This window comes from Colias philodice, chromosome 8 (genome assembly GCF_061535455.1).
Source record: "Colias philodice isolate Cphi_HAF_F1 chromosome 8, ilColPhil1 Martin Lab GWU primary, whole genome shotgun sequence".
In the NCBI taxonomy this organism is placed as follows: domain Eukaryota; kingdom Metazoa; phylum Arthropoda; class Insecta; order Lepidoptera; family Pieridae; genus Colias; species Colias philodice.
This window is the reverse complement of record NC_143093.1, coordinates 10,002,501-10,015,361: the sequence shown is the minus strand read 5'-3', so window position 1 is coordinate 10,015,361 and position 12,861 is coordinate 10,002,501. Positions and strand designations below refer to the sequence as shown.

Sequence of the window (12,861 nt, the reverse complement as noted above, 5' to 3'; positions counted from 1 at the left end):
AGAAACGATTTTAATTTTTATTCATAATTTTGTTTTTCATGAACTCAACGTCTCTTGTTCATGCATGGTCACAAGCCTTTCAAGGGTACTAACTATAAATAATATTTAATAAACATATTATATTTTATTATTGTTTACACAATTATCCGGACATGAGTCATGATAGTTGGATAAATTACCCTCGATCATGTAAGAAAACAAAATATTGTATGTTTACAATTTTCAATTAATTCTCTTTCAGGAACAATGAATTAAATGAGATTTTTTTATATAGGTACCTACCCTAATTATGATATGATAATATTTTAACGATATAACAATAAAACATACATAAAGTTACAATTTTTACTGATGTGGAAAATGAATTTATTTTAATTTTATATTCTCGAAGCTTCTAAAAAGAAAGTGGTTCTCAATGCGGCATTCGACTTTTTTTTTATGCACAAATATTTTTTGCTAATAATCTTTATTTCAAAATCATGTTATCCTAGTAGTTACATACATGAAATTTCTACAAATATCCATATATTTTCATCTCTATTTTTTTTTTTTTAATTTATATCTCAAAGCTTTTCAAACCTCTTGAGCAAACAATATTAATTGAGGGCATAAAACTAAATGTACCGCGTGCGGTTTCGTCATTCATATACGGAAACTCGACGACCTAACACGTCTGTTATAAAGTGCATAGTGCAGTGATTTTTAATCTGTCTCGTTGGAATTAAATTTAATAGGTATGTTTTTTTAATAAGTGTTAACAGTATGTGTAAGTTAAATCGTATTAGTGTTATGATATTATAACTAAAATTAATCATTTCTTGAATAGAGGGTAAATTAATGTTTATGGCGATTTATTTTAAATTAGATACATTTTCTTGTGAATGAAAAAGTCGTATTTTGGGAGGGTCATATAGAATTAATTACCTTTATTATACAATCATGGTTTACAAAAAAAAAATGCAATTCGTAATCGATCATTATATTCTTTTTTTAAGTTTTAACTGAGTTAAATGAATGGAATTATTTAATTTTAGTTTTATACTTTTTTAAACTCAAATTATTTTTTCGAATAAAATAATTGTTACGGAGTTAAATTATTAAAAGATTGGTACCGAAGCGAATACCTATGATTGCTAACCAACACTAATTTAATTTGATTTTTTTTTCTTGCAATTTTTTTAAATAAGTAAAGCTACCCATTTTAATAATTGTTAAGACCCAGATGTTTACGATCCTCTGAATGAATGCGGTTCGCCTGCATTTTATTTGCGTTATTACCTATATTTATTAATCAGTATAATATAATTATCGACCGCCTCCTTGGTACAGTGATTGACGCGTGCCGGGTCCTGGGTTCGATTCCCGGTGGAGACGAATAAAAAAAATGTCTCAGTCTGGCAGGACACAGAAGGCTGATCACCTACTTGTCCCTAAAGCAAAATCGATCAGTGAAACAGATGTATGGATAATGCATCTGCCCCTTACCCCACTTGGGGACACGGGACTTCGCCTTTATAATATAATTAAAAGAATATATTTTCAATTATATAATCCACCACACCGGTTAAATACGGGTCACATGTCATAGGTCATCAAACTTTTCTTATTGAGATCTCACAATATTTACTCTCATCGATTGGAGTAATGGCAATGTAAAAAAGTGCAGATAAACTTAATTATAATAATTATTTCGTAATCTGCTCTCATTTCGAGCCGCATTTTTTTAGATAATTATATCTTAGTGATATTACCGGTTAACTGATCTATACAGGTCAACAGGTACTCAGGTAAATCACTATCACTACATAGTATAAAACAAAGTCGCTTTCCCTGTCCCTATGTCCCTATGTCCCTATGTCCCTTTGTACGCTTAAATCTTTGAAACTACGCAACGAATTTTGATGCGGTTTTTTTTAATAGATAGAGTGATTCAAGAGGAAGGTTTATATGTATAATAACATCCATTAAATAGTGGAGAAGTACTGTTATTTTTGAGGTCTCTAATGTGATGTCGTAAAAAATCCGCTTACATTGCAAACGCAGGCTGAACCCTACGAGTTTTATCAAAATAATGTACTAAGTATTATACACATTGAAAAGGTCTACAGAAAAGTCCGCGATAGTATATGTCTATCTCTTATGGATAACCCACAATAACGTTTTTTTGTCATTTACTTTTTACGACAAATAATGGCTAATTTTCGAAGCGATTTTAACCAATACAGCATTAATCCTTAACGAATTAAATACCTTGAATACATTGTTCATTTAATATAGATCTATATGGCGCTTTACACCGTATGATTTAAGTGAATATTTTCGAAGATATTACAGATTTAAAAATTGCGGGACGTAGCGTTTGCTGCAGCGCTACAGGCCGGCCGCCCGGCTATCTATTTTATACCCGTGCGAAGCCGGAGCGGGACGCTATGTTTTTAATTTTTATATACAACGTTCACAGTTTTTCTGTAGTGTATTTAGTATCAGCATTGCACCCGTGCGAAGCCGGGGCGGGTCGCTAGTTAAATTATAATTTTGATTTAAGCTAGTCGCCAATTACTTTAGTCTCTTGCGACAATTTTCCATATTACTTCACTATTTTAATGTATGCGATTACAGACTATTAGCGGCCTTACTACAAAATCCATAAATTGCATATTATCATTTAAATGTTTTCCTTCACATTAGCTGGCCTCTATATAATACCGTTTGATTATAAAAACTTTTTCAAACGCAAGTGAAGGGTTTTATTGAAGTAAAGCTAAAATATTTGGGAATTATCCAAAAATTTTGGGTCTCAAAATTCTCAAACGTATTTAAAGGCACTTGTTTACAACCTGTGTTTCATGATTTACTTTAAAAAATTATCTATATCTTCTTATCAACCAATTTTATTAAGCACTAGCTGCGCTCCGCGGTTTCACCCACGTGGCTCCGCTCCTGTTGGTCTTAGCGTGATGATATATAGTCTATAGTCTTCCTCGATTAAAAGGGCTATCTAGCACCCTAAGAATTTTTCCAATCGGACCAGTAGTTCCTGAGATTAGCGCGTTCAAACAAACAAACTCTTCTTCTTTTAGTATTATAAAAATTATACAAAATATAATTTATAGAAATTATACTTTTGTAAGTAGATAAAATAAGCTTAATAAAATTGCATAATCACTGATAGATACTTAATTCTCTGCAAACAATGCGGTATAAAATCTGTAGTATTTTTATGCACATCTCTGCCATATCACGTCATCTCTGCCATACCCAATATATTAACTTCTTTAAGCATTTTTCTCAATAAGAAAGTTTAAAGTTTAAAATCAATAAATTGAAAGTAATAAGATTGATATCTAATGATAAGTACATAAATAGAAATTTATTTCAATAACATTTATTTAAAGTTCATGAATTTCATTTTTAAGTAATTTTAGTGAAATATATATATTTTTCCAAAAAACCACACATGAACTAACATAAAATAAGTTATTTTTTTAACAATGGCGTATTCGTGCGTTAAATTCAGCATCGGGATTGATTTTTTTCTATTCTTTTTTTTTCAATTATACCTCGGCCGGATACACTTTGAGCATCAATGATTTACAGTCACGTAGATCAATAGTATTAAAGATTAAGGTGACAAGAAAGTTCATCTCTGTATATGTAATAACTTATAATTTAATTAAATGTGCAATGTGATCTAATCTTAGCAACACTATATGATGGTATCTATATTCTATACATACAGGGTGTCCCAAAAAGTATGGATGAACTGAAGCCAGGAGGTAGAGGACCTAGAGGGCTATCCAAATCACCCCCATGTATGTTATGCGATTTTTCGTAGTTTCGGAGTTATGATTCTTTTTTCAATTTTTCACTTATCGCCGAGTACGATGAGATTTTGACTCATGGTGACGTCAATTATTGCGGTAGATGCTTGATTTTTTTTGTGTGCTAAGCTGAAAGATAGGCCAATTCAGTATGGTAACATTTACTGTCGTAAGATCTTTGAATGGAATAAAAAAAAGAATTAAATGCCAAGAAAGATAAAATCACCCAGTAAGTTCACAACTTCAAGGGCCCGTAAAAAAATAAAATCACATAAAAAAAGTTTTCCGTTTGGCTTTTAAAAACTTGCTCTATCCATCAGGTAGCTACCTTAAAAATTTAATTTTATTATTCAGAAGGCTTCAATCGAAAAATTGAAATCTAAATGTGGTAAGTGCAAAAATTTAATTAACATGATGATTAATAAAAACAAATTAAAACCATTTACAAGGTGTTTAATTACCAGAAATTTTTAAAATAACCCCGCTGTTGGTCAATGCAAGTGCGACATCACCGTAAAAAGTGGTATTTTAAAATGTCTGAATGCCCTTTTATCATTTTTAATGGTTTCTTTTGCTACTATGAATTTCGGGGTTATTTCGTCCAAATTGTGGCTTTCTCTCGTTTTTGTAGTATTCCCTCGGAAAACAATCAATGGGATTTATGTCTGGGGACCGTGTAGGCCAGGCTTTAAGGCAGGTGTCACCGACGCATGCGCAGGCTGCAACGACCAATCCATCTTTCAGGGTATCTTTGCTCTTTAGCCTGGCCTACACGGTCCCCAGACATAAATCCCATTGATTTTTTTCCGAGGGAATACTACAAAAACGAGAGAAAGCCACAATTTGGACGAAATAACCCCGAAATTCATAGTAGCAAAAGAAACCATTAAAAATGATAAAAGGGCATTCAGACATTTTAAAATACCACTTTTTACGGTGATGTCGCACTTGCATTGACCAACAGCGGGGTTATTTTAAAAATTTCTGGTAATTAAACACCTTGTAAATGGTTTTAATTTGTTTTTATTAATCATCATGTTAATTAAATTTTTGCACTTACCACATTTAGATTTCAATTTTTCGATTGAAGCCTTCTGAATAATAAAATTAAATTTTTAAGGTAGCTACCTGATGGATAGAGCAAGTTTTTAAAAGCCAAACGGAAAACTTTTTTTATGTGATTTTATTTTTTTACGGGCCCTTGAAGTTGTGAACTTACTGGGTGATTTTATCTTTCTTGGCATTTAATTCTTTTTTTTATTCCATTCAAAGATCTTACGACAGTAAATGTTACCATACTGAATTGGCCTATCTTTCAGCTTAGCACACAAAAAAAATCAAGCATCTACCGCAATAATTGACGTCACCATGAGTCAAAATCTCATCGTACTCGGCGATAAGTGAAAAATTGAAAAAAGAGTCATAACTCCGAAACTACGAAAAATCGCATAACATACATGGGGGTGATTCGGATAGCCCTCTAGGTCCTCTACCTCCTGGCTTCAGTTCATCCATACTTTTTGGGACACCCTGTATACTAGATTTTTGCCCGTTTAATTAATCCAATTCCCATGGAGATAAAATATTCAGCCGCGCCATACTAGGTATATAGTAGGTACTAAAAAGTAAATGACAGCAAACAAGGAGATATTTGACCAAAACTTTTAAAAGAAGAAAGTTTCCCACTTCAGTATATTAAGTTTTCTAAATCTCTTTATGGTTCTACGAAAAAATACCCTTCGACTACTTTCAGAACAGAAGGTACAAATACACGGACAGACTTTTGCAAGTTAAATTAATGTGATATACATATTTATGTAGGTACAATATAACTTTACAAATTTCTTGATCCCGTTGAACCGTAATATTTGAACTGGCGATAGGAGTATCTCTAATAAGATCATTGACTCGGGCTCTATGGCCAAATGACTTTATCTTTAGAATTTGAATGAATAGTAATAGAAAAAAATATACCTACAGTTGATATACCTAAGTACCTGTATAACGATTTTCCTTTATATTTAGAAAAAAAAAATTATCTTTCCGTCCGCAGCTTCGGAGGCGTTTTAAAAGGATTAATTTTCATGGAAATCAGATTTTCACCTCGGTAAAAAGTAACCTTAGACCTTAGTTCTTCGTATCTATATCTCGTATACTATTATACTATCTCCGAACACAAAAATCATATCATGGAGTCGCTCCATAGCGTCTTGAATTAGACACCAAAAACAAACTTTGGTGAGGAAAGAGCTTTCCAATTGCGGCGTTTTACAAGAAAAATTTTGATAAATTTTATAATTATTTCCAGAATGTCTCGTGTATGCGTAGTCGGCGCTGGCGCGGCTGGTCTTTGCGCGGCTCGTCATCTTCTGGAAGCGCCGTGTGTATCGCAGGTCGATGTTCTGGAACAATCTGGGCAGTTGGGAGGCACCTGGGTGTACACAGAGAACGTGGGTTATGATGACTTCGGCCTGCCCATTCATACCAGCATGTATAAGAGCTTGAGGTGAGCCTCCTTGATAGTTCTGATGTACTGGTATATCAAGTGCTATAAACCTATAAACCCATTATTTTTAAGTAGCTTTTAAAAAGTATGCTTTTAATTAAAAGTAGTTTTTTAGGTGATGTAATCGAAAATGTTTGAGCATCGGTGACCTAGAGCCTAGAATGAATGAAATTTATTTTTTAAGGCAACTAGGAAAATATTTATTAAAAACAAAAGCTGGAAAAACACAATGAAGTTGTTTTTATTAGTCTAATTACGTTTGTTATCGATGTCTAGTTTTGTCTGATTTCAACATTGTTGTTCCATTCATAACATATCCGTTTACATCATATTATGGAAACAAACGGATTTTGCTGTAATCCATACAAATAACTATTATCAGCTGTTTGTGGCACGTAACCGGCAGCCGGGTCACAGGGTATCAGGGCAACATAAGCCGACCGACATCTATCGATCACATCTTCGAGAAATGTCTGTAACTAACTCCTAATTGATGCTGACGTCCGTGTGGCGTAGTATCGGATGTTTTAATTTCAAAGGATAAAACAAACAAAAAAACTACATTCTAAATTAGTTTTTTTTTTCTGGAATGAAAGCATTTGTTCTGAAATAAAAGTAATAAAACAAATTATTCTAATTTGTATTTGCCTGCCATTTAAAATTATATTGAAACCACAATATACAGATACATACAGTAAGGAAACTTCATACAAAATGTTCGAAATGGCTCCCCCCCCCATCAAGCGTGTTTACGAGGGTATTGAGGGGGATCGATAGTAGCGGGTGACACATCCACAGATTTTGAATGACAAAGATACATAGTATAGAAAAGTGATGTCAATGACTTCACGTTAAATAAATATCGATTGTTTCAGTTTGTAGCCTAGCTATATTTTTGGTTTCGGTATCTATTGTAAGTATTCTTTAAAAAAAATATTCAATCTACAGTTTTGACTTTCCTACGATTTTATTATATGTATAGATATTAGATATTAAAATAACCATCACATAAATATGCCTTTATTCGAAAAAAAAATTACAAATTATTTACTGAAAAATACTTTCGTCTACTACGACTAATTCGGAATTTATTGTTAAATTTTAAGGTGTAAAATATTCTCAATCTTATGAACAGTTTTTTTAAGTAACTTATGTTTAATTCGTTGTAAATTTATTCAGCCACTTTACAGTTTATGTGTTCTCTCAAAGCAGCAACGAAAATGTTATCCATCTTCTCGACATATTGAACAAAATCATCTGGTGGTATAATTGGTATAGTTGAATTCAAGCAGCCGAATATTGCGCAATTAGTACGTGGCATTTTTAAAATGATCGCCGAAATTAACTTATTTACAAGCTTGCACGTGTTCAAATTAAACTGAAATAATATATTTCACCAAAATGTTAAAACAATAAATACATAAAAGATAGATATTATAATTATTGTATTTTTATCGATACGTGAAGTCACCAATTTGTCAAGCACTATTAGCCTGTCAAACTATTTTCTTTTTCATCCTAAAACAAAAAGGTGGAGGTTCTACGCTCGTTTAGATAATAATTTTAATTTATTTTTGCATATTTTGTGTTTTGTAATTTAATTTAATTTATCGTTTCAAAAATAATTTAGTAGGTATACCTACATACAAATATTGTAATTTCTGGTTTAAAATAATTATTGAATATATGTATAATAAAAATATTTAGCATTATAAATAATTTAGGTACATTAAATAACCTTCGGCGTCCATAACAAAACAAGATTTCGAAATATCTTATCTTAATATATATATATATATATATATATATATATATATATATATATATATAAATCTCGTGTCACAATGTTTGTCCTCAATGGACTGGATATGGATGGAATGGATAATAAAATTCGCACACCATGTGCAGTTCGATCCAACTTGAGAGATAGGATAGTTTAAACATGTAGGTAGGTACCACGGGCGAAGCCGGGGCGGACCGCTAGTAGCACTGATAAAAACGTATTTACTTTAACAAGGTGTATTAATTCGGATTGTTTGTTCTTGTAAATTCATATTTAGGCTACACCATTTTTGTATTTTAACGAGTTTTAATCTCAAAATGACCACAAAATCGACTGTGAAAAAAAAGCAAACAGAAATATACAGGCCGAATTGATAACCTCCTCCTTTATTTTTGAAGTCGGTTAAAATAATATCAAAAAGGTAACAGCCCTATAGCTTTAACAGTGCTTACGTCAAAATTTCATCGCAGGGGCTTAGTTTCCTAATCTGCATATCCATGAAACCCATGATCTTTAAAAGATGTGTTCGCCCAACTGTTGACGAGCTTTTTTCAGCACACAGTTTGATTCCGAAATTTTTTTTCAGAACGAACCTTCCCAAGGAAATCATGGGATTCCCAGACTTCCCCATACCAGAGAGTGATAAATCATATTTACCTGCTAAAGACATGCTGGCCTTCCTACAACTGTATTCGGATAAACATGGTGTTACGGAACATATTAAAGTAAGTTGTAGTAATTAAAATCTTCGATAGTTAGTCAGTTTATTTTATGACCAGCTGAGCTCCACGGTTTCACCCGCGTGGCTCAGCTCCTGGTGGTCTTAGCGTGATGATAGCCTTTAGCCTTCCTCGATAAATGGGCTATCTAAAACCGAAAGAATGAAGAAAAAAATTGGTTGTCTGTAAAGTCGGTTTACTGACGATAGTTGAACGTGACAACGTCCGATTGTGCTTCTTTGTCGCTCGTTCCGCGCTCTCGCTTGCACTTCAAGCCTTACATGGAACACCTCAGAGCGAGGTAACGCCGCATGAGTCATGTTTTTTCGTGCATGCAGCCGGCTCTATCGAATTATAAGACGTTGTCACGTCAAAAAAAAAGAGATAAGCGCGTTCAAACAAACAAACTCTTCAGCTTTATAATATTAGTATAGAAGTATAGATTAATCTAGTGATATGTCTGGGCCGTAATTTTTAAATTCTAATGCAAATTACGCAATTATTTCTCATAATAATCATCCCCTTTGTCGTTAAAAAGGCAATTTATGTTTTAAAAAACTAATCGTGTAAAAAAGCTCGATAGTGGTTACTACATTAGGCACCAGAGCAATACAAAATAAATAAAAATTCTCAAAATATCATTCATATAATGAGACTAGCTGGTGCGTTGTGCGCGGGCTGCAAGCAGCCCGCGAGCCCCTTTTGCCCCTGGGTTGAAGCAATAGGGCAGTCATTTGAAAATGCATCAAAATCCCCCGTCAATTTGTTATTATTTGCCAACAGCGATTCCACAGTCAATCGGAAGTGCTTATAAATTCCCAATTCAAATATTTTCTATTTTGAAATGCTGTCGACCTTCGAGGGTAGGTGGTGCGCGGGCTGCAAGCAGCCCGCGAGCCTCTTTTGCCTCTGGGTTGAAGCAATAGGAAAGTCATTTGAAAATGCATTCGAATTTCCTGTCCATTTGTTACATCTGCTAACAGCGATTCTACAGTCAGTCGGTAATGCTTATAAATTCTCCATTCAAGTATTTTCCACTTCGGGAGGCTGCCCACCTTCGAGGGTGCGTGGTGCGCGGGCTGCAAGCAGCCCGCGAAGCATCCCAGGGCAGAAATCTTCAGTCAGTTGAAAATGCATAAAAATTCTCCGTCAATTTGTTAATATCTGCTAACAGCGATTCCACAGTCAATCGGAAGTGCTTATAAATTTCCCATTCAAATATTTTCTATTCCGGAGGGCTGTCTACCTTCGAGGGTGCGTGATGCGCGAGCTGCAAGCAGCTCGCGGCTCATCCCAGGGCAGAAATCTTCAGTCATTTGAAAATGCATTTGAATTTCCTGTCCATTTGTTACATCTGCTAACAGCGATTCTACAGTCAGTCGAAACTGTTTATAAATTACTTATTCAAATATTGGTTAAATTCTTGAAACGTGATCCCCGAATTTCATCATTTTGAGGTGTCTAATCGATAGTGGGCAGTGACTTTTCATAATAAACTGTTAAAGAGTTTACTTAACACGCTCGTCGCTTCGCTCCTCGCTACCTATTTGAATATTTACGCCGGCCGCTGACGTGACTTGCTCGCTTCGCTCGCTTGGCTAGTGCGGTAGTTCAAAAGTAACCTAACTCGCTCGTCACTTCGCTCCTCGCTACTTCTTTGAGTATTTACGCCGGCCGCTGACGTGACTTGCTCGCTTCGCTCGCTTGGCTAATGCAGTAGTTCAAAAGTTAACCTAACTGGCTCGTCGCTTCGCTCCTCGCTACTTCTTTGAATATTTACGCCGGGCTATTGCGGTAGTTCAAAAGTAACCTAACTCGCTCGTCGCTTCGCTCCTCGCTACTTCTTTGAATATTAACGCAGGCCGCTGACGTGACTTGCTCGCTTCGCTCGCTTGGCTAGTGCAGTAGTTCAAAAGTTAACCTAACTCGCTCGTCGCTTCGCTCCTCGCTACTTCTTTGAATATTAACGCAGGCCGCTGACGTGACTTGCTCGCTTCGCTCGCTTGGCTAGTGCAGTAGTTCAAAAGTTAACCTAACTCGCTCGTCGCTTCGCTCCTCGCTACTTCTTTGAATGTTTACGCCGGCCGCTGACGTGACTTGCTCGCTTCGCTCGCTTGGCTAGTGCGGTAGTTCAAAAGTTAACCTAACTCGCTCGTCGCTTCGCTCCTCGCTACCTATTTGAATATTTACGCCAGCCGCTGCCGCTATTCGCTCGCTTCGCTCGCTTGGCTCGTGCGGTAGTTCAAAAGTTAATAAATATTTTCTACTCCGGGAGGCTGTTGACCTTCGAGGTTGCGCGGTGCGGTGCCATCTTTTTCCGTTGCTATATTCCTTCCTACTATGGAAATTTCCATACAAAATTTTCGAAAAAAAAATTCGCTTTTTACCAAAAATTTTTATATGCCTGGAAGCGGACCAGGTTTTGAAGCATTTTTTATTTCGGCGACCCCGACCTACCTGGCACCGGTTCAGAGAGCCGTTGAATTTCGTGATGTATGGAAAATGGAAACCGAGGGTCGGAGAGAAATTCTGAGTATGCAGTTTTGTAAATCTGGCCGATTAGAGCACAGAAATCAATTTTCAGACCGATCGTAAAGTAACCGGCGCCACCATCTTGCTTTGAAAAATTGGCCATTTTTGAAAAAAAAATTTCGTCCAACTTGAAATTTCTCGATTGCCCTGGTAGCGCCCCATGTTTCTGATCATTTTTTAGTTCTACACCCCCCACCTATCTTGCGCCGTTTCGGAGAGCCGTCGAATTTCGCGTTGTATGAAACTCGGAAACCAGCAGTGAAAACTCGATTATGAGTATGCCAACTTAATATGCGGCTCGATTAAAGCCCCTGTGCCAATTTTCAGCGCGATCGGACCAGCGATGGCCATTTTAGCATTTGTATGGCGGCGGCCATTTTTTCCGCCATTTTGAATTTTTTTCACTATCTGTGGTAATTGCTCGAGGTCTACTACACATTTAGTTTGAGCACCCCAGATGTAGCTGCTACCGTTTGCGCGGGCCGTTGACCGTCTCCGCGGGCTGTGAGAAAGTTCAAGATATCGGATTTTTCTGGATATCCTGGGAGCTGGGCGAGTACGAACGTGGTGTGAGTGTGTTTCTGCGATGCGTCACCTCGTCTAAATTTACGTTTTTATGTTTGCGCCAAAAATGGAAAAATTCCAAAATTGAGCGACCCACTATGGCTCCCTGGTAGCGTCCCAGGGTGGTGATCATTTTTAGTTCCGACACCCCCCACCCAACTCGCACCGTTTCCGCGGGCCGTTGGATTTTATGTTGTATGGAAGTCGGAAACGGGGGCCCGGAGCCACTCGAACGGGGCACCGATCGATTCGCCGGCTCGAACAGAGCACGTGTGCCAAATTTGAGACGTAAGGATTCATAAACGGCGATTTTGGAAAAGTACGGCGGCCATCTTGTTTTCGCGAAAATCCCCATTTTTCCACCACCCCTGGTAATCGCCACCAGTTCCGAGCATTTTTTGTTCAGACACCCCCCCTCCAGGTGGCACCGTTTTCGCGCACCTCCAGGGGTCCACTCGGTATTCGAAGATGATCGAGATCGCTATATTTTTCCTCTGGTCACTCGGCGCACCTCTACACGATCACGTTAAAATCCCCCCCACTTTCCACGTAGTTTCCGAGAAAAGCGATGTCAGTCAGTCAGTGAGTGAGTGAGTGGTAGTGTAGCTTTATATATATGTAAAAAACAGAGATGTTATGAAAATTGACATACTTTATGAGAAAATTTTTTACAACCTTACCCTACCTACCATACTAACTACTTCGACGCAAATAACTAATTTTACTTGATGATTCGTTTAAAAAAAATTCACTCTAATAAAACAATGATTTCAGTTCAAACAGCACGTTCAACAAGTGAAGCCCAAGGCTGGACCTTCGGGCGAACTCTGGGACGTCACCTACAAAGATCTGACCACCTCAGTTTCAGTCACAAAAGAGTATGACTATGTATTCATATGCAATGGCCATTATAATACGCCGTTCATTCCTAATATC

At 36.4% G+C, this 12,861-nt stretch overlaps 1 protein-coding gene across 1 annotated transcript in view; it reads left to right on the top strand.

The window, feature by feature from the left end:
• Positions 1-632: 632 nt before the first annotated feature.
• The window catches only part of Fmo-1 (Flavin-containing monooxygenase 1), a 19,943-nt gene continuing 7,714 nt past the window's right edge, over positions 633-12,861 (top strand). Inside the window, exons 1-4 of the mRNA XM_089698501.1 lie at positions 633-734; positions 6,130-6,327; positions 8,697-8,835; positions 12,700-12,861. The exon at positions 12,700-12,861 is cut by the window's right edge and continues 22 nt beyond it. Of these exons, the coding sequence (XP_089554627.1) occupies positions 6,131-6,327; positions 8,697-8,835; positions 12,700-12,861 (498 nt within the window). The 5' untranslated portion in view covers positions 633-734; position 6,130. The remainder of the gene's footprint in view (positions 735-6,129; positions 6,328-8,696; positions 8,836-12,699) is intronic.